Below are 23,016 nucleotides of genomic sequence, written 5' to 3'. Positions count from 1 at the left end.
TCTTATATCAGACCTATTCGATATGATGATCAGTTTGTATTAGAAGTGGTATATGAGCGATATGGTGGTGTGGCCCCTTTTTGTTTGTGTTGTATGCAGACTTGCAAAGTTTCTCGTCCAGCATGTATAATGCGATGTCTGTATATGGTTACTTTGGACTGTAAGCATAAAGGCGACCAACCTAAATTCAGATTTGACCCCCAAGTCTTTCTGCTGCAGGTCCTGCAGACCTCTGGTGGTTTTGTTGAAGGCAGAATCCTGTTGAAACAGTGATAGTTAACATGGACATTAACCTTTACCGCATGGTGATTCTGAGGCTATAAAAAGACTGACAGTAATATAAAATACTGTACAGACCTGGCTGGCTTCAAGAGTTCCCACAAAGTTAAAGATTAAATCATGGATACCATGATGTATATACATCTGAAAGATAAAACAGAAAATATGTATACTGACAACATTTCATAAAAACACATGAAGCATTATAGCGTCACACAACTACTCCGTAGGGCAGTTTTCAAATGTTTAATACAACACAATAGACGGAATTCTCTCTTACTTCCACCGCTTGTTTAAGGAGAGTCATCTGGAGCTCCTGTTTGGCCAGCACTTTCTGAAAAACAGGAGGTATAACCAATCTGGTTCATATCTCAGGAAAGACAACTGGGTCGTGGTCCAGTAGGCACGTAGAAATGGAAAACCTGAACGTGTCCAATAAGAAACATTTAAAAAACATTGCTACAGTGTGACCTACTGAACTGAACATGACTCGCGATGTAGATAATCAGGCAGTGTTGCCGACTTAGCAACTTTGTCACTAGATTTAGCGCGTTCAGACCCCTCCAGCTACTTTTATTGGTTAAAGAGTATAGCAACACGTTTAGCTACTATTCAAGGCTACCCCAGCAACTTTTGGTTGATTTAGTGACTTCCTTATTTGTGTGAGTGTGTGCCCACTTGGCTGAGCCTAGCTGTGCTGCTCTGAGCACTGCTACCTCTCTACCAGCTGCTGCTGCACGTGTGCACCTTCCCCCACCTCTCTCGCTCCCTCCCGCGTCTCTCTCCACTCTTAGCCTCTCAACTCCCTCTCTGCTGCTGCAGCGAGAGAAATTCATTTAAATTGTTCCTTATTGTTAAATGATAGAGCTCTCTAGCATAATTTTTTTTTTTAAATCATGCAAAAAAATTATAATTCTAAATAAGTTAGCTACCATACATTTAAACAAAAATTAATTTTTGAAATACAAATTAATTTATTCCTTTTTGTTCTCCTTCAAACATTCTATTAATTTTTGCTTTGGAGAATTTAGCATTGCATGAGAGACTGAGGGACAGCATAAGTATTTGTTATTTTCTTATGTGCAAAATAACATTATGACATTGCTATTACTTCATAACGTCATCTAGTCACTTTTAGCGACAAATGGAGCAACCAATGGCTACCTTGCTTGAAAAATAGTTGGCAACCCGACAATCTAACAGTCATGTTCCTACAGTACTTACCAGGCTTGAGTCTCTCAACAGGCACTGAAGACATTTAGTATAAAGGGCATTCACTGAGTCCTGAGGGGAGAGGACAGTCACAGGTTAGAGCAGTGGTCACAGCAGAATAAATATTATATATCGCATAGAGTCCGGTCCAAAATTATTGGCACCATTGATAAAGCTGAGCAAAAAAAACAGAAAAAATGTAATTTACAAATACTGAGCTATATTGCATGCTCCCATTTTTTTTGTAGCCATAATGTGCTTTGAAAGGCTGGTCATGGCTCACATCAACACCATCATCCCAGAAACCCTTGGCCCACTCCAATTTGTATGTTGCCCCAACAGATCCACAAATGATGCAGTCTCTATTGCACTCCACACTGCCCTTTCCCACCTGGACAAAAGGAACACCTATGTGAGAATGCTATTCATTGACTACAGCTCAGCGTTCAACACCATAGTACCCTCAAAGCTCATCATTAAGCTAAGGACCCTGGGACAATATACCTCCCTCTGCAACTGGATCCTGGACTTTCTGATGGGCCGGCCCCAGGTGGTAAGGGTAGGAACCAACACACCCGCCATGCTGATCCTCAACACAGGGGCCCCTCAGGGGTGGTTGCTCAGCCCCCTCCTGTACTCCCTGTTCACTCATGACTGCACGGCCAGGCACAATTCTAACACCATCATTAAATTTTCCGATGACACAACAGTGGTATGCCTGATCAAAGACAACAACGAGATAGCCTATAGGGAGGCGCTCAGAGACCTGGCTGTATGGTGCCAGGACAATAACCTCTCCCTCAACGTGATCAAGCCAAAGAGGGTGATTGTGGACTACAGGAAACAGTGGCCCGAACACACCCCCATTCTCATCGACGGGGCTGCAGTGGAGCAGGTTGAAAGCTTCAAGTTCCTTGGTGTCCACATCACCAACAAACTAACATGGTCCAAGCACACCATGACAGTTGTGAAGCGGGCACGACAAAACCTATTCCCTAAGAATTGTCAAAGACTCCAGCCACCCTAGTCATAGACTGTTCTCTCTGCTACCACACGGCAAGCGGGAACCGGAGCACCAAGTCTAGGTCCAAGAGGCTTCTAAACAGCTTCTACCCCCAAGCCATAAGACTCCTGAACATCTAGTCAAATGGCTACCCAGACTATTCACATTGCCCCCTCCACACCACTGCCACTCTCGGTTGTCATCTATGCAGTCACTTTAATTAACTCTACCTACATGTACATACAACCTCAACTAACCGGTGCCCCCGCACATTGATGCTGTACTGGCACCCCCCTGTATATAGTCTTTATTTTTTACTGCTGCTCTTTAATTACTTGTTACTTCTATCTCTTATTCGTATTTTTTGAAACTGCATGTTGGTTAGGGGCTCGTAAGTAAGCATTTCACTGTAAGGTCTACACCGGTTGTACTCAGCGCATATGACTAATATAATTTGATTTGAGAACACATTGGGAGTGATCTTAGACCCTTCCTTTATACAGAATTGTTCCAGATTGTTGATATCCTTCATCTGCACTTATGGACTGCATTCTTCAATTCAAACCACACATTTTCAATGGGGTTCAAGTCCTGAGACTGTGCTATCTGTTGCAAAATGTTGATTTTGTGGTCAAACCATGTATTTGTGGATTTTGATTTGTGCTTGCGATTATTGTCTTGCTGGAAGATCCACTTGCGGCCAAATATTTGCCTCCTTGCAGAGGCAACCATGTTTTGGGCTAAAATGTCCTGGTACTGGGTAAAGTTCTACTATAAAGTTCAAAAGGGCCACAGGACCAGTGGAAGGGAAATGGCCCCAGAACATCAAAGATCCACCACCTTTATAGGGTTCTTTTCTGTATACGTATATTTTTTTCCGATGCAAAACACTACTGGTGTGCGTGGACTAAGAGCTCTACTTTCATATCATCCAACAAATGTAAACGCCTGGAGTTTGCTTAAAAGGTATTGACACTTGGATTGGAACCGGAGCTATGGTCAGATGACATGAAAATAGAGCTCTTTGGCCAAGCACAACAGTGGTGGGTTTTGCATCCTGGGGCCCTTGTTAAGGTCAACAGCATCATGAACTTTACCCAGTAAATAATTTCCCAATTTTTGGAGCATACAATTGAGCTCAGTATTTGCACTTATTTTACACAGTATTTTTTGCTCAGCTTTCTCAAGGATTCCAATAACTTTGGCTCGGACTATGTTACTCTGTCTTATACAGTACAATGTGTATTAATAGTATAGTATCTATCACATTAGAAATGAGTGCACTAGCTATGCATTTCAGTATACAGTGTACAAAACTTTAGGAACACCTCCCTAATATTGAGTTACACCCCCTTTTTCCCCTCTATTCGTCAGGTATGGATACTATAATGTGTCGAAAGCGTTCCACAGGGGTGCTGGCCCATACTGACTCAAATGCTTCCCATAGTTGTTGTGTCAAGTTGGCTGGAGGTCTTGTGTGTGGTGGACCATTCTTGATACACACGAGAAACTGTTAAGCGTGTAAACCCCAGCAGCGTTTGACACAAACGGGCGCGCCTGACACCTACTACAATAGCCCATTCAAAGGCACTTCAATATTTTGTCTCACCCATTCCCCCTTTGAATGGCACACATCCACAATCCATGTCTCAAGGCTTAAAAATCATTCTAGAATCATTCTCCTACCCTTCATATACACTGATTGGAGTGGATTTAACAGGTCACATCAGCAAGAGATCATAGCTATCACCTGGTCAGTCTACGTCATGGAAAAAGCAGGCGTTCCTTATGTTTTGTACACTCCGTGTAGGTTATCATGCGTGGAAATGGTTTTACTCGACCCTTGTGAAATTGCTAGCTAGCTAGCAGTGAGCTAGTAGTGTCCATCAGGATTAGGCACGGTGCTTACGATGTGGTGTCGCAGTCCCTTCCTTTCCTGCTCTTTAAAGGAATGGCAGAAGCTGCTTATGAACTTGTCCAGTTTCTCCGCATGGCGTCCCAGAAACTCCCGGACATCCTCCACATTCTTCAGACAGTACAGGCCTGGGCTGGGGGTCACCTCCACTGAGAGAGGGAGACAAGAAAGGTGAGAGTGAGAGACAAGGTGAGAGTGAGAGAGAAGGTGAGAGTGAGAGAGAAGGTGAGAGTGAGATGGTGGCTGTAGGCTGTTTGTATCTGGTTCAACATCAACTAAAATCGCACACCCACTTAAATAGACTTTCACGGCTTCTGGAGGAGAGCAGTACCTGGGCTTTGGTCTGTGTCGATGGGCCTGGCGATACAGAGGATGCTGTAGCTCTGCTCTTTCTCATTGTAAAAAGTCTCCTCAAACAGGATGGGCACGTTGGCTGGGGCCTGGAACCCTGCGCCCAGTCTGACCTGGCTGTCCTGGATGGTCAGTTCCTATCAGAGAGGAAGAGGAGGAGCAGACCCCAATATCCTCCGTTATAACAGAGTAGAATCAACCAAAGAGATACAGTTAGGCCAGAGAATATGAAATAGTCTGATGTTTTGGTGTAGTAAACCAATGATTCAACACATATTTTACCATGTTAAAATAGAGGAAGAGGACAATAGTACCCTAGTATACAACAGTAGAATCAAGAGATGGCTAATACTTTAAATTGTACCTTTATTTAACTAGGCAAGTCAGTTAAGAACAAATTCTTATTTACAAAGACGGCCTACCCCGGTCGACACTGGGCAAATTGTGTGCCGCCCTACGGTACTCCCAATCAGGGCCGGGTGTGATACAGCCTGGATCGAGACTGTGGCGTTTCCATATGCCGTGGTACTGGTCTGATGGAACTTACCTTCCCATCTACAGTCTGATATCCCTCTCCAGAGGGCTGTAAAACGTAGGTTTCAAACTGGGCTGCTGTGTACGCCCCAAGGGTTAGACTTCCACGGCACGGCACCAAAACCTGGGGGCACAGTAATATGACCATCATCAAGGTTTTAAATAAAAAAAATAAAAAAACATGTTTCTCGTGACTCTAGGAATGGATTTATCAATGGTTTCATTGGTAAAGTTTCTACAATAAAAAGCATCTGATCTCACTGTGACATTGCTACTTCGCCCCAGGAAGTAGCCTTGATTTCTTTATGATATGGCCTACTGCCCAGTGCCCACATGCAATCCAATACCCATGACCGTAGTGTCAGCACAAACTCTCTGCTTCTCTTTTAAAGCATTTAATACCAGAGGGAAAAAAATCGGACATGATTCGAACACTGTAAATGGAGAAATATACACATTCATCTAACGGCTTCATGTTGTATTTGTTGCAATTTAAAATCAACTCAAGTTCTTTCAAATTCACAACAGTATTTTGTCGATTAAGCCTAGTTTTAACAGGCCTATGCTTGTTGGCGAACTGGTAAAATATTATTAGGTTATTACAGTCTAGTGAAAATTGCATTAGTTTTCTTTGCATATTAAAGCTTATGCATAGGTCTATATTAGCCCAAGCCCCCCCCCCCCCAAAAAAAGATAATTAAAATAATGATTGAGCCATTATACAATTGTCTTTGGTACATAATTAGTCTGGCCTATACTCCCAAATTAAATGAATTCTAGTAATCACCTTTGAGTGTGTACCATCTTATTATGAATACTGGATGGACTGGTTACCTTATGCTACGCTAAAAACGTTCTATTCATGAGTCTGGGAAAGAACGTATAGGCCTAGGCCAGTGGTCACCAACCCGTCGATTGCGATCAATTGGTTGATCTCCAAGGCATTCCTAGTTGATCACCAAACATCTCTGTAAAAAGAACAATTATAAAGCCTTGCACTCCAATTATCTTTATTAGTTTTGTTCTATTGGAGGTAGATGCACTTGATTCAGCAGCCATAGTGCCAGGAAGGCACTGTTATTTTTTCACAAAAAAAATATAAATATTTTCCTTTATTATTTTCCCCTAACCCTACCACCCCTCCCATAATTGGAGTAAACTAATCAACAACAACAGTTAGGCTTCAGCTTCCTTACTGTCATGACTCCAAGGCAAATAGCCAGACCCCCCGCTCTCCCACGTAAATCTTATGCAGCTGAGAACCCAAAAACCCTGAATGTCAAAAAGTGAATATTGGAACAATATTTAAGATAGGAATGGTCAGTGGGGATCTAAAGAATAATCTTGTCAAATTGTTTTTCATTTTGTGATGTCATTAAAAACAGTATAACACAAATACTGTAACTTGACATAGTGTGAAAGCTCTTCAAATGTACATCCTTTACATTGTGTAGGAAATATGAAGAACAATTACATTTTTTTGTTAAGATAGAAAACTGAAATCACATTCCTAACGAGAACATAGTTCATGTGCAAAGGACATGAAAACTAAGCCACACACCGAATGAGGTCAGAAGAGCGTGTCAGTGTGATGGAACCGCACTTTTCGGCTAGAGTGCTTAAAAGGACTCGCTAAGAATTAACATGCAGACCAGCAAATGTGAAGAGAGAGCTAAAAGATGTGAGAGCGTGGTCCACATGTTGAAATGGTTAGAAACTGGAAACTCCACACAAGGTGAAGATAAAGACTAGACCTTAGCATTGTCAGTCTGCAGCTGGGCATGTAAAAGTGGTCCTAGAACACAAGGTGGGAAGGGAAAAAAATCCCTTCTCAGACAACCATTGGTGCATCTGAAGATCTGTTCTATTTGAACACAAGACCAAGACAACTATGAAGAAGGACATTGTGACCTCGGGTGTAAGGCTCTGGTTGTCCACTAATCGAGCCATTCCCCATACAAAGATTGATTGGTTTCAACAGAGACGACGAACAAAGCCATCTACACATAAATACATTGCATTTCTTACCCAAACGGGTGGCAACTTGTGTGTAAGGTAAATGCTTACTGTGGGCGTTGTTTCCAAATGTACGATAAATGTCCCTTTTCCCCCTCTCTCTATTTTCCACACCTCCTTTTCCATATGTGCAACAAGCCATCATATCTTGTCAGTCCACTAGAGAGGACAAGTACATTAGAGTGTCTAGTTTGAGAAACAGACACCTCATAAGTCCTCAACTGGCAGCTTCATTATTAAATAGTCCCCGTAAAACACCAGTCTCAACGTCAACAGTAAAGAGGCGACTCCAGGATACTGGTCATCTAGACAGAGTTGCAAAGAAAAAGCCTCATCTCAGAATGGCCAATAAAATGAAGATTAAGATGGTCAAAACACAGACACTGGACAGGGGAACTCTGCCTAGAAGGCCAGCATCCCAGAGTTGCCTCTTCACTGTTGACTGTTGAGATTGGTGTTTTGCGGATACTATTTAATGTTCTGTTATAATCTCCACCGGGCACAGCCAGAAGAGGACTGGCCACCCCTCAGCCTGGTTTCTCTCTAGGTTTCTTCCTAGGTTTTGTCCTTTCTAGGGAGTTTTTCCTAGCCACCGTGCTTCTACACCTGCATTGCTTGCTGTTTGGGATTTTAGGCTGGGTTTCTGTACAGCACTTTGAGATATCAGCTGATGTATTTATATTTGATTTGATTCTATTCTGGTTAGAGACAGTTTGCGCTGTTCTGTGAAGGGAGTAGTAAACTGCGTTGTACGAGATCTTCAGTTTCTTGGAAATTTCTCGCATGGAATAGCCTTCATTTCTCAGAACAAGAATAGACTGACAAGTTTCAGAAGAAAGTTATTTGTTTCTGGCCATTTTGAGCCTGTAATCAAACCCACAAATGCTGATGCTCCAAATACTCAACTAGTCTAAAAAGCCAGTTTTATTGCTTCTTTAAAATCAGAACAACAGCTCTTAGCTGTGCTAACATATTTGCAAAAGGGGTTTTTAATGGTCAATTAGCCTTTTAAAATGATAAACATGGATTAGCTAACACAACGTGCCATTGGAACACAGGAGTGATGGTTGCTGATAATGGGCCTCTGTACACCTATGTAAACATCCATAAAAACAAAAATCTGCCATTTCTAGCTAGAAGTCATTTACAAAATGAACACTATTTTTGATCAATTTGATGTTATTTTAATGGACAGCCCTTAGCTGTCTAAGGGCTGTCTTATGTTCATACAAGTATTTACACACGTTCAGTTTGCTGAAAATAAACGCAGTTGACAGTGAGAAGACGTTTCTTTTTTTGCTGAGTTTAGATATCTTTTAGAGTTGAATTTGGGCGTTGGTAACACTATAAACAACTTCTTACGTTGTGCCCCAAATTCCTAATGAGTTAATGGTTATATGATTAATTCAATCTGGTAACAATTAAACATAGTTAGTTGATACGTTAAATAACAGTCATCACATTAATTAAAGTCACGTTAATACTATACACATTTTACGGACACAGTATATTTAAGCAATAAGGCCAGAGAGGGTGTTGTACATGGCCAATATACCACAGCTAAGGGCTGTTAAGTACGATGCAATGCGGAGTGCCTGGACATAGCCCTTAGCCGTGGTATATTGGCCATATATCACAAACCCCGAGGTGCCTTATTGCTATTATAAACCGTTTACCAATGTAATTAGAGCAGTAAAAATAAACTGTTTTGTCATACCTGTGGTATGCGGTCTGATATACCACAGCTGTCAGCCAATCAGCATTCAAGGCTCAAACCACCCAGGTTATAATTTACAATAGTTATCTTTTGTTTGTTCTTAGTCCCATCCTTCAGCTCCACTCAACCCCTCCAATCTATCTCTGAACACCAAACAGTTTTTATTACTATTTGTCACAGCTGTGATGTTTTACAAAAGTCCTGAACATTTCTATTCTCATAGATTCTACATATTGTTAAAGTTTTTTATTTGCGAAGAGTATTATATTATTGATTGATTGACTATGACTTTTTAAAAATCCCCCAGCAGTGCTATTTGCAGAGGTAAATGTTGCAATTCTTCAGCCGTTCCTGAACCTGCGACCAAAAACCAGCTATATATGGACAGTACCAAAACAAATGATCTAATTATTCTCTTTTCGCAGAAAAATCTGCAGAGCTGGGATGGTTCTATCCCCCATATATATAAAATATAACATTCTATTGGTAACAAGACTTTTGTATAATAATGGAAATTGAAAAGTTTTTAACCCAGCATTGTTTTGTGTATCAGTTCATAAACCATGTGCCATGGAATCATACTTCAAAAATCTCTTCCCAACTATTTTGCAATCTATATAGCACAGTTCTTCAAATGAAACTGGTATACTTTCTTTCACCAATTGTGGTCTTTAACGCAGGGCTGACAGACAAGTTCCTTACTTTCTCCCACAGTCCACTTGCTTCTTTCATTTTTGCTGGAAATGCTGCAATTAGTTGGTTGCAATTTTACGTAAAGCAGACATGTCCATATATTTTTGTTAGCTGCATGTGTGACATAACTGCACCAGTCCTATTTATGATAGAATTTCCCTTTAGTACTTTCTTTAAAAATCGTTTTTTTAATCAATTGGTATATTTGAGTTTAACCATAATATGTGTTATATTTGTTCAACAGTTATATGCCATAAAATACGGTTTGTCTCTTTTTTACTTGAAATTCACTATCAGCTGGAAGACTGTCCTCATTTCTCAGTGGAGGGAGGGACAGCGGAGGGACGGTGAGACAGGTGAGGCAGTCTCACCGCTGTTCTCTCCCACCCCTCAAACTGAACATCAGATGCAGGCCATCGGTCCAGTAAAATAAAAAGCTAATTATTATGCTCACTCAGCTGTGCCTCAAAAGTAATACAACAAATGATCTATTATACATGTGATCATATACCTAACATTTCAAAATGGTCTGAAAAGAACATTGGCAGGGCAATTCAAGCACAGCCAATCTGCAGTGATAATGTATTGGGCATATTAGCCTACTTTTACAACCCTCCTTGCGACAGATCTGTTTTTAACAGGTTAATGTTGCAAAGGATTATGTTTTTTTTAAGTCATGATTTAAAAGAATCTGAGCAGTAGATAGGGCTATGGCGATCATAACATTGTCAGCCGGAGATTGTCAAGCAAATAACTGCCGGTCTCACGGTAATTGACCGTTAATTAACAAAACACATTTATCATCTCCTGGCTTCTACGGCACCCACTGACCTTTGGAACATCAACACTCAAAAAAAGTTTGTGGCATTATTTTATAGTATGAAAAAAAAGGAGAAAAATAAATAAATATCATATGGCTGTGGGATACACTACTTAATTTAGCAGACAAGATTTGCTTAGAATTCCGTGGCATTATTTTATAGTATGAAAAAAAGAGGAAAAAAAAAAAAAACACACTTCGATAGTATCACTGCCCTTTAACAAGCTTACGTATCAGCCTCACAGCCTTCGTCAGAGCTTTTGTGAGTAAAAATAAATGAATTGCACCCTTATGTAGACCTAGCCATACCCATATCCGTTCCAACGCATCGAATGGGGTTGGAGTCGAGGGAAAACAAATAAGTGCTACCAAATATAACAATATGCATTTCATAAATATTCAAATAAAGTGTGTACATAAAACATATTAAAACACGTCTAAAACCACAACACTTAACCAGCATGGCTACCACAGCATTCTGCAGCGATATACCATCCCATCTGGTTTGCGCTTAGTGAGACTATCGTTTGTTTTTCAACAGGACAATGACCCAAAACACACCTCCAGGCTGTGTAAGGGTTATTTGACCAAGAAGGACGGTGATGGAGTGCTGCATCCGATGACCTGGCCTCCACAATCCCCCGACCTCAACCCAATTGAGATAGTTTGGGATGAGTTGGATAGCAGAGTGAAGGAAAAGCAGCCAACAAGTGCTCAGTATATGTGGGAACTACTTCAAGACTGTTGGAAAAGCATTCCTCATGAAACTGGTTGAGAGAATGCCAAGAGTATGCAAAGCTGTCATCAAATCAAAGGGTAGCTACTTTGAAGAATCTCAAATATAAAATATTTTGATTTGTTTAAACACATGATTCCATGTGTGGTATTTCATAGTTTTGATGTCTTCACTATTCTTCTACAATGTAGAAAATAGTGAAAAATAAAGAACACACCAGAATGAATAGGCATGTCCAAACTGTTGACTGGTGCTGTATAGCTGGCAAACATTAGTAGTGAATTTCATACAACTGTAACTTGATCACCTCACTTAAGTTGCTCTTTGTGCTTCTTTGTAAACAAACACACGTGACTGGCTCAAACAGCTGTTTTGGGAAACTAGTAAGCGTAGATTATTTCTTATTAACAGGCAAAATTATGAACATAATCTGCTTTATCTATTACCTAGTGCACAAGTTGACTGCAGGTATCTATAAAAGCTTTTTTTTAAAACATTTTTAAGTACTAATATTAAAATGTATAACCAACACTAAAATTGTATTGGAAACTCATACTGATGATATTTCAAAATACAGTATACCGCCCAACCAAGAGTTTCTCTCTACATTTCCTTCATAACGCTAAGTTTGACAATTATTTGCTAGGAGATAGCTAAGCTAGTTGACATGTTTCAGCGAGCTAAGCTACCTAGCTTGAAGATGTGCCAACAGTGCATGATGTTGGGTTCATGTTTATTCATGTCACTGAGGGTGAGAGGGTAATGTATAACGTTTACATTATATCAGGTATCCTATTGAAATATTGAGTGCAGGGAAGCAATCACGTGCCAGGCATTGATAAGGGGAGAGAGCCATGGATTAGTGATTGGGGGTGGGGGGGGGGGGGGGGGGGGGGGGTCGAGATCAGGTCACGTTATGGGAGAAATAAAAGTTATGGCCCGTATCACTTAGTGTCCTGCCTGGCAGTAAATATACAATGTTTGTACAGATATGTAGGAGGAAACTCAGCCTAGGTGGAAGGGTTAAATATCAGTGCTTGTATAAAAAAATATATGTCTGAATGCAGCGGTATTGACCCTCTGGGAAGAATTAAACTTGGTTAAACTTTCAGTGTCCATTGAGTTTTTAACTCTGAGAATTGGAACCTAACAACAGTAAACAACTAGCCAGCTATGATGTTGACAGTCCAATCAAAAGACCTTAATCAAAGACATAAGACCTTGAATTATGTGGCCAATTACTTTTTAATAAAAAAATTAACAGGCAACGCAATGATTATATGCAACGCAGGACAAGCTAGTTAACCTAGTAATATCATCAACCATGTGTAGTTAACGAGTGATTATGTGAAGATTTGTTTTTTTATAAGATCAGTTTAATGCTAGCTAGCAACATACCTTGGCTCCTTGCAGCCACAAGGTCCTTTTGATGCTGCACTCGTGTAACAGGTGGTCCGCCTGCCACGCAGTCTCCTCGTGGATTGCAATATAATCGGCGTCCAAAAAGGCAGATTACCGATTGTTATGAAAACTTGAAATCAGCCCTAATTAAATTAGGTTAATTAGGGCTGATTAATCAATGACGCACCGAAGATGGACTTTTGCTGGCTAGCTCACCCAGCAGGTGCTGAGACAATCACGCGCAACCACAGAAAAATCAATGACATCTACGCTCTGTAATTCATTTTCTGTCTGCCCCTCCACCACAGAAAGCACAGAGTGAGGCTGAAACGGCTGCATTTTGGAGCCGCCTTATTCAACGAAAATGTACCAAACCAACAATACAATGGGAAAGCGACCACAGATGCTGTATTAGGTCAATCAAATGTTTTAAATAAAATGTTATTATTTGATGATATGATATATTGTTGTGACATGAAATAACAGAATTGCATGCACATTTCCTAGATATTGGTGGGGCTCCACTCCACATCACCACTGCTTGTCTGAACAAGCTACTATTCTACTGAGCCTAGTCCCTAATACATACAGTGGGCTCCAAAATTACTGGCACCCCTGACTGGCAATGCACAAACAATACTTAAAAAATATAAACAATCTAATTATGGAGATAAACTCAATACCAACATGTGAGAAATACTGTACTTTATTCATGTTTCAATGGAACCAACCAAAATAATTTATTGATTTAATTTTTAAAAAATCAATGTCCTCCAAATCAAGGTTTCACAATTAATGGCACTCTTAAAGATGATTGTAAATAACATCTAGCAAAATTAAACCAAATTAAATTCCACTTATTTAAGTTCATCTAAGACGGAACTATATTGCGCCATTACATCACTTGCTGTTTCACTAGGGTATAAAAATGAGGTAACACACATGCAATATCCCTCTGTCATCCAACACCATGAAGAAAAGAAAAAAAGTGGCAGTTCAAAAGAGGCAGATGGTCGTAGACCTTCATAAATCTGGAAATGGCTACAAGAAGATCCACAAACGATTGAATATACCACTGAGCACTGTCAGGGCAATTATTTAAAAATTCAAAAGATATGGAACAGTTGAAAACCTCACGGGTAGAGGACGCAAATGCATTTTGCCCCCCAGGATAGGGAGGAGGATGGTGAGAGAAGCAACAAAATACCGAAGAATCACTGTGAAAGAATTGCAGGCCTTGGTGGCGTCTTGGGGTCACCAGGTTTCAAAAAGCACAGGCTCTTTGGAAGGGTTGCCAGAAGAAAGACCTTTCTGACCCCAAGACACAGACACAAGAGCTTGGAGTTTGCCAAACGTCATTTAAATGATGACTGGAAGAAGGTGCACGGGTCAGATGAGACCAAAATCGAACATTTTGGTCAGATACAGCATCAGCATGTTTGGCGTCGAAACAGAGATGCATACAAGGAGAGGCACCTCATACTCATGGTGAAATATGGAGGGGGGTCAGTGATGTTTTGGGGCTGTTTTAATTCCAGAGGTCCAGGGGCACTAGTTAAGATTGATGGCATAATGAACTCTACCAAGTATCAGGCAATTTTGGCTGACAATCTGGTTGCCTCTGACAGAAGGCTGGAACTTGGCCGTAGGTGGACTTTCCAACAAGACAATGACCCAAAACATACCTCAAGATCCACACAGAAATGGTTCTGTGACAACAACATCAATGTTCTGCCATGGCCATCTCAGTCGCCGGACCTCAATCCAATCGAGTTGAAGAGGGCAGTTGATAAGCGCAAACCCAAGAATGTGAAGGCTCTTGAAAGGATCTGCATAGAGGAATGGTCCAAAATCCCTCCAAAGGTGTTCCTTAACCTTGTCAAACATTACAGGAAAAGACCATGCTGTTATCCTTGCCAGAGGTGGTTGCACTAAGTACTAAATGAGGAGTGCCAATAATTATGAAACCTTGATTTTGGTTCAATTGATTTTGTATTAAATAATTGTATGATTTTGGTGGGTTCCATTGAAACATTAATAAAGTACAGTATTTCTCACATGTTGGTATTTTGAGTTTCTCTCTATAATTATATTGTTTATATTTTTTTAAAGTATTGTTTGTGCATTGCCACTTTGTGATGCCAGTAATTTTGAAGCCCACTGTACATAATGTAAAAGGCTGAGCTGAGCACTATATGTAGCCCCACAGCCATAGCTGTCAGTCACTCACGATGCCATGGAGCTCTGCCACTCTGCTGCACAGGTCGGGACGCTGCTTCTCCAGCGCCAGATAAAAAGGGTTGTTCTGGAGGTTCTCATCATACAGAGCCATAAGGAACTGGATCTTTGGCTCCTGGGAGGAAGAGAGGACAGTTTACAGTAAATATGTGGTGGGAGGGAAGGGTTCCATACCAGGAAATTCAGCTGACAAAACATGCATTCATGTTGCTCCAAAACGGACTCGTCTCAGGAAACTAGGCGTATGTCACGTGTCACTACTTCACAGGAGAGCCATTTGAACGTAAACGTTTTTATTTTTATCAAAATAAATTTTTCGGCAGAAAAGTCTTCTGGAACATGTGAACTTTCATTCGCCTTAATAACAAACATGTCATCTGTAAATAAAAATACAATTGTTAAAATACAAGCCTAGTTGGTTTAGCCCCGGAAAAAGACTGGAACCTTCCCGCTAGCCATGCCATTATTGACTGAGATATGCCGAGAGATGATTGGTCTGCCATGTAGCGAGCTTTTGTCTATAACGTGAGCTGGTCAGTATGTGTAGGTAATCCTCACAGCTTTTTTGAAAAATATCACGTAGTAGAACTGGCTGAGTGTTGCTCTCCACTTTCTGGAGGACCAACTTTTGAAATCAGTGGAATTAAAGTATGATAGCTGAGGAGATGGAGAAAATTATGCCGTTTGATTGCAAATTGTCAAAAAGAGAACACATAGGCTGTTGTAGAAAACACCTGTCTCCGGATTACATCTTCAAACTAAGGGAAAGGAAAGGGAAACCATGGCAACCGTGACAGAGTGGGAGAAGCGTCCATCCATGTATACAGGTAAGATAGTCTAGCATGCTACACTTTCAGATATAATACATTTCTAATTGTCAAAAAGTAGTTTTCATTTCAAGATGTGCTAGCTAACGTTAGTTGGCTGTGTAGTAATATTATTCGTATCTCAGAGCCATTTGTATTGCTAGTTATAGCCTAATGAAAACATGTTCACTACATCTTCTGTATTATGTGCATGTGACAAATAAACTTCGACGCAAACTATATCAAATAAAATCTACCAGAGACGGTAATGTGATGAACATGGCCTGGACCAAAGTCAAATTAGGATATCACGTTAGGCCAACGAGAGAGTGTCCAAGTTCTAAAATCCTCAGGTAGAACGCCCTGCTTTTATTTCGTCACACTCACAATTGTAAGCTATTTTCTGTAATTAGCTTGCCATTAACTTGGCGTGAACTATGCTGAATGGGTGTAGACAAAGAAGAGCTCTCCAGTAGGTTTACCAAAACATTCAAGGGCCATTTTCTCAAAAGTGAGGTTACAAGTTTGTGAACTTTCAAAGCAGAATTACTTTCCCATTGTTCCTCAACTGTAGTGTATGATATACCATTTTCTAGCTCTGAGTCTCTACTTTCATCCAATGTAAATTTCGTTACATAAGACTGAACCAAGCCAGTCGGTCACATATTAGAGTTGTTGACGTGAAGTAGGTTAGGACTAAACTGCTGGTTGGCTAAGAGGGGTTTCAATATCAATAGTGTCTGCCAAGAGGACAGACTAGTGTTGATGGCACCGGCATGTGATTTGGTTGCACAAATGTTTAGTGACTTGACTTGTCTCCCACAATGTACCTGCAATCCATACAGAACCATACTAATAATGACTAGCCAACTTTTACATTTGCATGTCCCTGCAAGGCTTGACATTCCAGGTAAATTTGCAAGTGGCACACCGGTCCAGTGCCAACTGAAAGCTACTGGCACGCATTCAAAAGAATAAAGGCCAGGGAAAGCGGATGTTACCTTTAAATTTTCCTATAATTTCCCTCCATGCACAAACAATTACATTTTAACTTGACAATATGATATTTAAAGTGATTATTTGGAGAACAACAAAAAAATTAACTTTTGCACAATATTTAGCGATTTTGAACAGTCAGTAGCACAGTAGGGCCTGTGTTTTGTTTTTCCAGGTTTCCGAGTTCAGGTTTTTACTGAAAATCACACTTGTTGCTCTCAGTCCACAACAATTCTTAAACCACATCAGGAGACCACTTTTGAGGTCTTTAGTTGACCTTTAATTCAATTACGCACCTAGCAAGAGACCGTTGTTTGTACTGCACAATGTAGGCTACATGTGATGGCATAGTTTGCTAAACAAATGCCACGCGATTGATACAAATCATGATTTCATTCTGCCAGGTAGACCTACTTTGCAGTCAACAGTTAATTGGGAAGGTATTTTGGGAAAGCCTTTAGAAATGTTGATTCAAACAGTGCACGATGACTGAACTGCGCAACCCGAAGATTCAACCAAGACGTCAAACTTTTTGGAAAACCTGGTTTGCATACCCATTGCTGTTTGAAAAAATAAATCATTGTGAACCGGAAACTAATCTGACCAGCTAACATTTTTTCACTGGCACCCTAGCAACAATTAAAATGTGGTGTGTGTCCATCAAGCTTCCTCAAGCTACAGAAACAGGAGATCCTGCTCCTGCCCTATGGGCTGCTCTGGCTTGGTCAAAGGCTTAGGCCTACTCTACTTGCAGAGGACAAAGAAGCAAAGACGGGAGCAGCTAGGTCCAGAAGCTCGCGCTCCTCTTTCCTGAGGCATCTTAAACCACAGCAGGAACAACAGGAAGATTGTCCCTCTCTCTCCAGGGTCACTTTTCACCTCGCCAGCCAGCTGCCTCTCGGCTGAGCTTGTTAACGTTTTCGGGAAATTAAATTACTTAAAGTTGGTTCACCATATAATTGTATGATCCCCCAACGTGGGGCGTTAGATTTTGTCTCTGTATGACATGCTTGGGAGACCTTGCAACAGACAACAAATTTCAATGAAGCAGTCAGTCGCCCACAAAGACACACGGGAATGATCTAACTAACAGGCTGTTGGGGGGCGGCAGGTAGCCTAGTGGTTAGAGCGTTGGGCCAGTAACAGAAAGGTTGCTGGATCGAATCCCCAAACTGACAAGGTAAAAAAAATCTGTTGTTCTGCCCGGTAGGCCGTCAACATAAATAATAATTTGTTCTAAACTGACTTGCCTGGTTAAATTAAATGTTTAAAAATTACGGTGAGGTGTGACTTTTCTTTCGAGGTCAGTCTCATTACTGGTTGAATCGACCTAATAGGAGAGAGGAGATTGTCTTGTCTGGTTGATCTCTGCTTTGTCCCAGCTACTAGTGCAGATGGTAGCTTTGTAGACGACATGGTTGTGCATAAACAACAAATTGTATATAATAAGCTAGGTCTATTTTGTGTGCACTGTCTTGTCTGCATCATGGGTACTCAAGTATTATTTGAGAAGGTCTGGTCACACAGATGTCCTAGGTGACAAAAGCCCCGGATGGATAATGTTATGTATCGGCGTAGTAACAAATCCCCACTTCACAACCATCTTGTTGGCGGAGAGAAAATGTTGCAGTTTTAAAGCCAATTTCCGCCAATTTGACATTTTTTGCATGAGGCAGAGATTCTTTTTAGCTGTTTAAAGCTAAATACCTGTAATTCTATGCATTCATCCATGGCTTATGTGTGTATATATGATACCAGGGGTCGAAGCCCGACCGAGTAAATTAGAAAAATAAAATGACAAAATTCAGGACCTGCAGCCCGTATTGAACCCGTGCCAGTTTGGGGCTCTACATCTCTGCTTGTTGAGTCAAGTTATAAATGTTCAGATGTTAGCCTCATCTCCTTTTGAATCAAAACTATAATCTCATATAAAAATGTTATTGGTCACATACACATATTTAGCAGATGTTTTCGCAGGTGTAGCGCAATGCCTGTAAATATGAGATTTAGCCAGGTCATATGGCAGGCACTGTGTCGTCACATGTTCTTCTGATGTAAGATTCCAATCAATCCATTGAAAACACCATAGAAACATGTGAGCATCATCCCCAAAATGGGGAACAAAAGAGTATGAAATCCATTCAATTCTCATCTAAGATCAGTTCATCAGGCTACTCACGTGATTGCACCTCGTAAACAGGCCTTGAAACGCTGAGATCAACATCATCTTTACGAATCCTAGGAATGATAATGCCATGGGCTTCATGACTGGGCTTCATAGTGAAGCAGTAACTGTCTTAGCGTGAAGGCAGCAGCTCCACCTCCACCCTCATCTCACAGTGCTGCTGCCTTCTTGGTATCAGATGGATGCTGCCTGCTGGCCTGAAACCCTGAAGAATGTGCCATCTAACCATGTGACCAGTCAGCTGGGTCTGAACAGCCCTGTTTGGGGGTAACCTTCCTTCACACGTGTGGGGCTTACAGCACATTTTCCACTTCAGGAAAGCCAAGGCAGGCATTTCACGTTGGGTGGGTTGGTGATGGGATCTGGCCTTTGTGAGCATAAATACAAATGTCTGTTCTCTTCAAGATAATGGGAAATAACGTCTTCTCAGTCTGGCCTTTCATCCTGTTTGGTCACACTGTATAGACCATCACCTGTCAAACTGAATCCACGGTGGGATGAGTGTCTGGAGGTTTTCGCTCCTCTCGTGTACTTGATTGATCAATTAAGGTCAACGATTAGTTAGGAACTCCCCTTACTTGGTTGTCTAGGTTTTAAACTGGACACACTTCGATAGGAAATAACAAAAACCAGCATACAGTCGGCCCTCCATGGAATGAGTTTGACACCCCAGCTGTACATCAATCTAATATTGAATGACAAAAGGTTATCTTGAGACTGTCAAGTGTTCTACTTATATCTGTACACTCGTAACAACTTAAGCATTATGAAACTTATATTAGATCAAATAAATCTTAACTAGCAAATAAGCCATTCATTTTTTGGTTGAACAAATTCGACACATTGACCTCCATACAAAAACTCCTTGCTTGGTGGGCGAAACAATGAAAAAAAACGGTATTATCGGCGAGTTGTGCCTCTCACTTCCTCTCTGAACATACTGATAGACTCCAGGATGAGCAGAAACAATCATTGTAATTCAAACACAAGGTTTCAAACTTACCGATTCAATTGCACTTTAAACAAATAGGAGAAAACATAATTTCCTCTGCCAAAGCCATGGCAATGTTTACAGAGTCAGACTCTCGTTTTGATTCCTCAATACAGCCAATATCACCATCTGTAACATCCATCCTGTTGTTTCCATTGAAAGTCGTTTTCCCAACAACATTGCAGAGTAGGGCTATGTCATGTGCTTGTCCAACAGAATAATAAAATAACTGCAATTGATATAATGTCATTTAGAGTTTTGATCACTAGCTCGGTATCCCACGGATAACATTCCAAAACTGGATATCGTTTTATGTGCCCACAAATCAAATTTTGTGGATGACCATCTTAAATTGTGCTCATCAAAGGCTTTTAAATACCACTGTTTTGTGTTCTACTTGTAGCCCTGGTTGCCCTGAAAAGAAATGGCAAAACACTTAATTGTGAGGCTAAATATATGGGCTGGTCATGTAGATAAATTAAAGTCAGATAAATGAAAAGCCCATTTTTGCTGGGACTGATGGGGTTAATCCTCGCTAGCGATACAGTTTTGGAAACCCTATCACATAAGCGAGAAAGAATCTTCCAAATACAAAAGATACACTTACCGTACACAATTTAGTGAAGTTGAACCAGGCCGTTTTCACAACGACACCATGCGCTCTCGCATTTCCATTGGACACTACAATTCAACATTTCCGTCCAGATCGCAAGTGCGTCTCAAAATACAGCCAGGTGCAACTTCGCTAAACTGCGTACACTAGGTCTATCTTTTGTATGTGCAAGCGAGGCACATTTGCATGCAATTTAACACTGTTTTGGAAACTGTGCATTTCTCTAACGCGGCAAATGGAATAACTACTGTAATGCAATTACATTTGAGTCGTAAGGGCTCTCGTGGGCCAATTCTCATGGAAAGATTAAACGGCAAAAATTTGTCAAGGCACACATAGAATTGTGTAATTATGCGCAGCGACAGTTCCTGGTTTGGGTTTTTGTCGTAGATTTTTGGACAAATCAGGATTGGACGAAGGCAGTGGTTGAACTGGTGATTTTCAAGCCCGGGTGCAGATGATAAACCAATTTCCACTAGATTCCACAGCCACAAAGTCAAATTGTCTGTATTGTAAAAATGCATTAAAAGAAAAAAAATGTTTTTGGGGGGGAAAGGGAGATACCTAGTCAGTTGCACAACTGAATGCATTAAACCTAAATGTGTCTTCCGCATTTAACCTAACCCCTCTGAATCAGAAAGGTGCAGGGGGCAGCTTTAAATTGACGCCATCTGTGCCCGTTGTTGTTGAGGGTTAACTGCCTTGCTTTCCCCATAGAAATGGCTGAACGAACCAGAGGTAACTCATTTCTGGTTATTAGGACTACAAGCTGACGAGCTCTACTGCATTCCGCCCAGCAATAAAACAGGAAGTGACCAACTTTCATGAGAGAAGAGAATTTTACTTCTGGGTAACAGAGGTTACACTACTGACCTCATGGTCTAGGAATTCTCAAGACAGACTGGTGACCTTTGACACATAGGCTACAGACTCCTTGGCCAATACTACTAAATTAAAAACTGGTCTATTATATAGTGCACTGTAGTATATGGAGGTATACATATTTAACACAATTGTCCACAACTCCCCAATAGTATCAGACTCTCACGGTTTATTAAGGTCACTGTTTGAATTGTATCTGCAAGCTCTGTATTATTTTACTATTCTTTGGTTTGATATTCAAGTATAGAGTAAACGGTATGTCAGTTTCCATTGCCAAGTTAATTCTACAGAGCATGACAGGCCCTACATATATTTTTTTCTGCATTCTTGGGGGAACTTCCATGTCGGTCTCAACCATTTTTGGATGTACAAGTAAGTAGCCCAAATCACATGTTGCTCTGCACCCACTCATGTGCAATTGATCATTCGGCCTATGTTCTTATTAGTCTTCCCAAGACCTCACTGTGGATAGGCTGGACATGGCTAGAAAGAATACAACTTTTGTTAAATTGACGTCAAAAGTCGTTTGTTTTTAGCTAACCATAGCCGAATTCTCCTAACCTGCTGTGTTAAATTCTAACCTGCTACAAAAAGTCGAAAGCTGTATCCCGTCTAGTCTCAACGGATAGGCCAGGTGCCCCAGGGATACTATAGTGCCACATGTTGAGATCTTCCAGGTAATGGCTAAACAAGGTTGCCCGAAAATTGTGAAATGTGGTAGCAATTTCCCGTGATAAACTGTAAGTGACAACCAATGTCAAACATATGCTTGTTTTGAAAGTGGAATCAAGCAAAACAGAATTTTAATCCAGAACAGCTGCCCGGATCGAGAGGAACACTTCACTCAAAGTCGTAGCAATATATAGCAAATGGATTGCAGCATCTACATGGGTCGAGGTTTCAATGCCAAATATTTGTGTTCTTACATTGGCTAGCTTTTAGCTAGCTAACGTTATATTAGCTGCTCATCTTTTAGCTAGCTAACGTTTTCTATCACAACAACAGCAACGTCGGCTTGGATGGACATTCATACAAACACAATATAGCTATGTCCATAACGTACCTCTTTATCTGCTAAACACTCCGGAATCGCATTGCAAATTGCACTTCTTCAAAAGCCTGACCGTGTAAACAGAAGAAAGTCTACCATTTGATGCCTGCCTTGCTGTCAGCACTACCGGTCTCTCTAACTTGATGACGAGGAAAACATTCGCTAATTTGGTTTAGTCAACCAATCAGGCGCAGCAAACCAATCCCCCAGTGGTCCTAAAATAATATATGACTGCCCTGAGAAATCTATTTGGATCACCATAAATTGATTGAATAAGATTGTCAAAGGTGGTTTGTCCCCCCCACCCTACCACTGACTATTGTATTGGCTTGAAATGTTGCATTTGTTTGGTAGATACAGAAGTTATTGTTACAGAACAACGTGATCTATATTTAAGTGTGATACAACAACAAACATGTAGGCCACAAAAAAAAATGCACTGGGGTCTAGTTCTCCTCAGGACTTCATCCTTCCAAAATGTTTTTTCCTACCATATCCTTTAAAGGGATAGCGCTGATCTGTATTGCAAAAATAGCTCTGATTTTGCTTAATTAACTGGTCTACATAACATTTCCCC

The 23,016-nt window shown here is 40.8% G+C and overlaps 1 protein-coding gene across 5 annotated transcripts in view; it reads right to left on the bottom strand.

Moving 5' to 3' along the window:
- LOC139407985 (ankyrin repeat domain-containing protein 27-like) overlaps positions 1–22,603 on the bottom strand; it is a 36,872-nt gene extending 14,269 nt beyond the window's left edge. For 4 of the 5 annotated variants that reach the window (XM_071151838.1, XM_071151850.1, XM_071151841.1 and 1 more), the window contains exons 1-9: positions 22,452–22,603; positions 14,908–15,030; positions 5,308–5,418; positions 4,741–4,897; positions 4,404–4,558; positions 1,504–1,563; positions 560–613; positions 358–423; positions 182–258 (exon numbers count right to left, since the gene is read on the bottom strand). In XM_071151838.1, coding sequence (XP_071007939.1) covers positions 182–258; positions 358–423; positions 560–613; positions 1,504–1,563; positions 4,404–4,558; positions 4,741–4,897; positions 5,308–5,418; positions 14,908–15,009 — 782 coding nt within the window. In that variant the 5' untranslated portion in view covers positions 15,010–15,030; positions 22,452–22,603. Of the gene's footprint in view, positions 1–181; positions 259–357; positions 424–559; positions 614–1,503; positions 1,564–4,403; positions 4,559–4,740; positions 4,898–5,307; positions 5,419–14,362; positions 14,553–14,907; positions 15,031–22,451 lie in introns of all 5 variants that reach the window. The other variant, XM_071151845.1, reaches the window with a different exon arrangement.
- Between the last annotated feature and the right edge of the window lie 413 nt (positions 22,604–23,016).

The sequence above is a fragment of the Oncorhynchus clarkii genome, chromosome 1 (genome assembly GCF_045791955.1).
Source record: "Oncorhynchus clarkii lewisi isolate Uvic-CL-2024 chromosome 1, UVic_Ocla_1.0, whole genome shotgun sequence".
Lineage (NCBI taxonomy): Eukaryota > Metazoa > Chordata > Actinopteri > Salmoniformes > Salmonidae > Oncorhynchus > Oncorhynchus clarkii.
The sequence above is the reverse complement of the archived record's forward strand: the minus strand, read 5'-3'. Positions and strand labels throughout refer to the sequence as shown.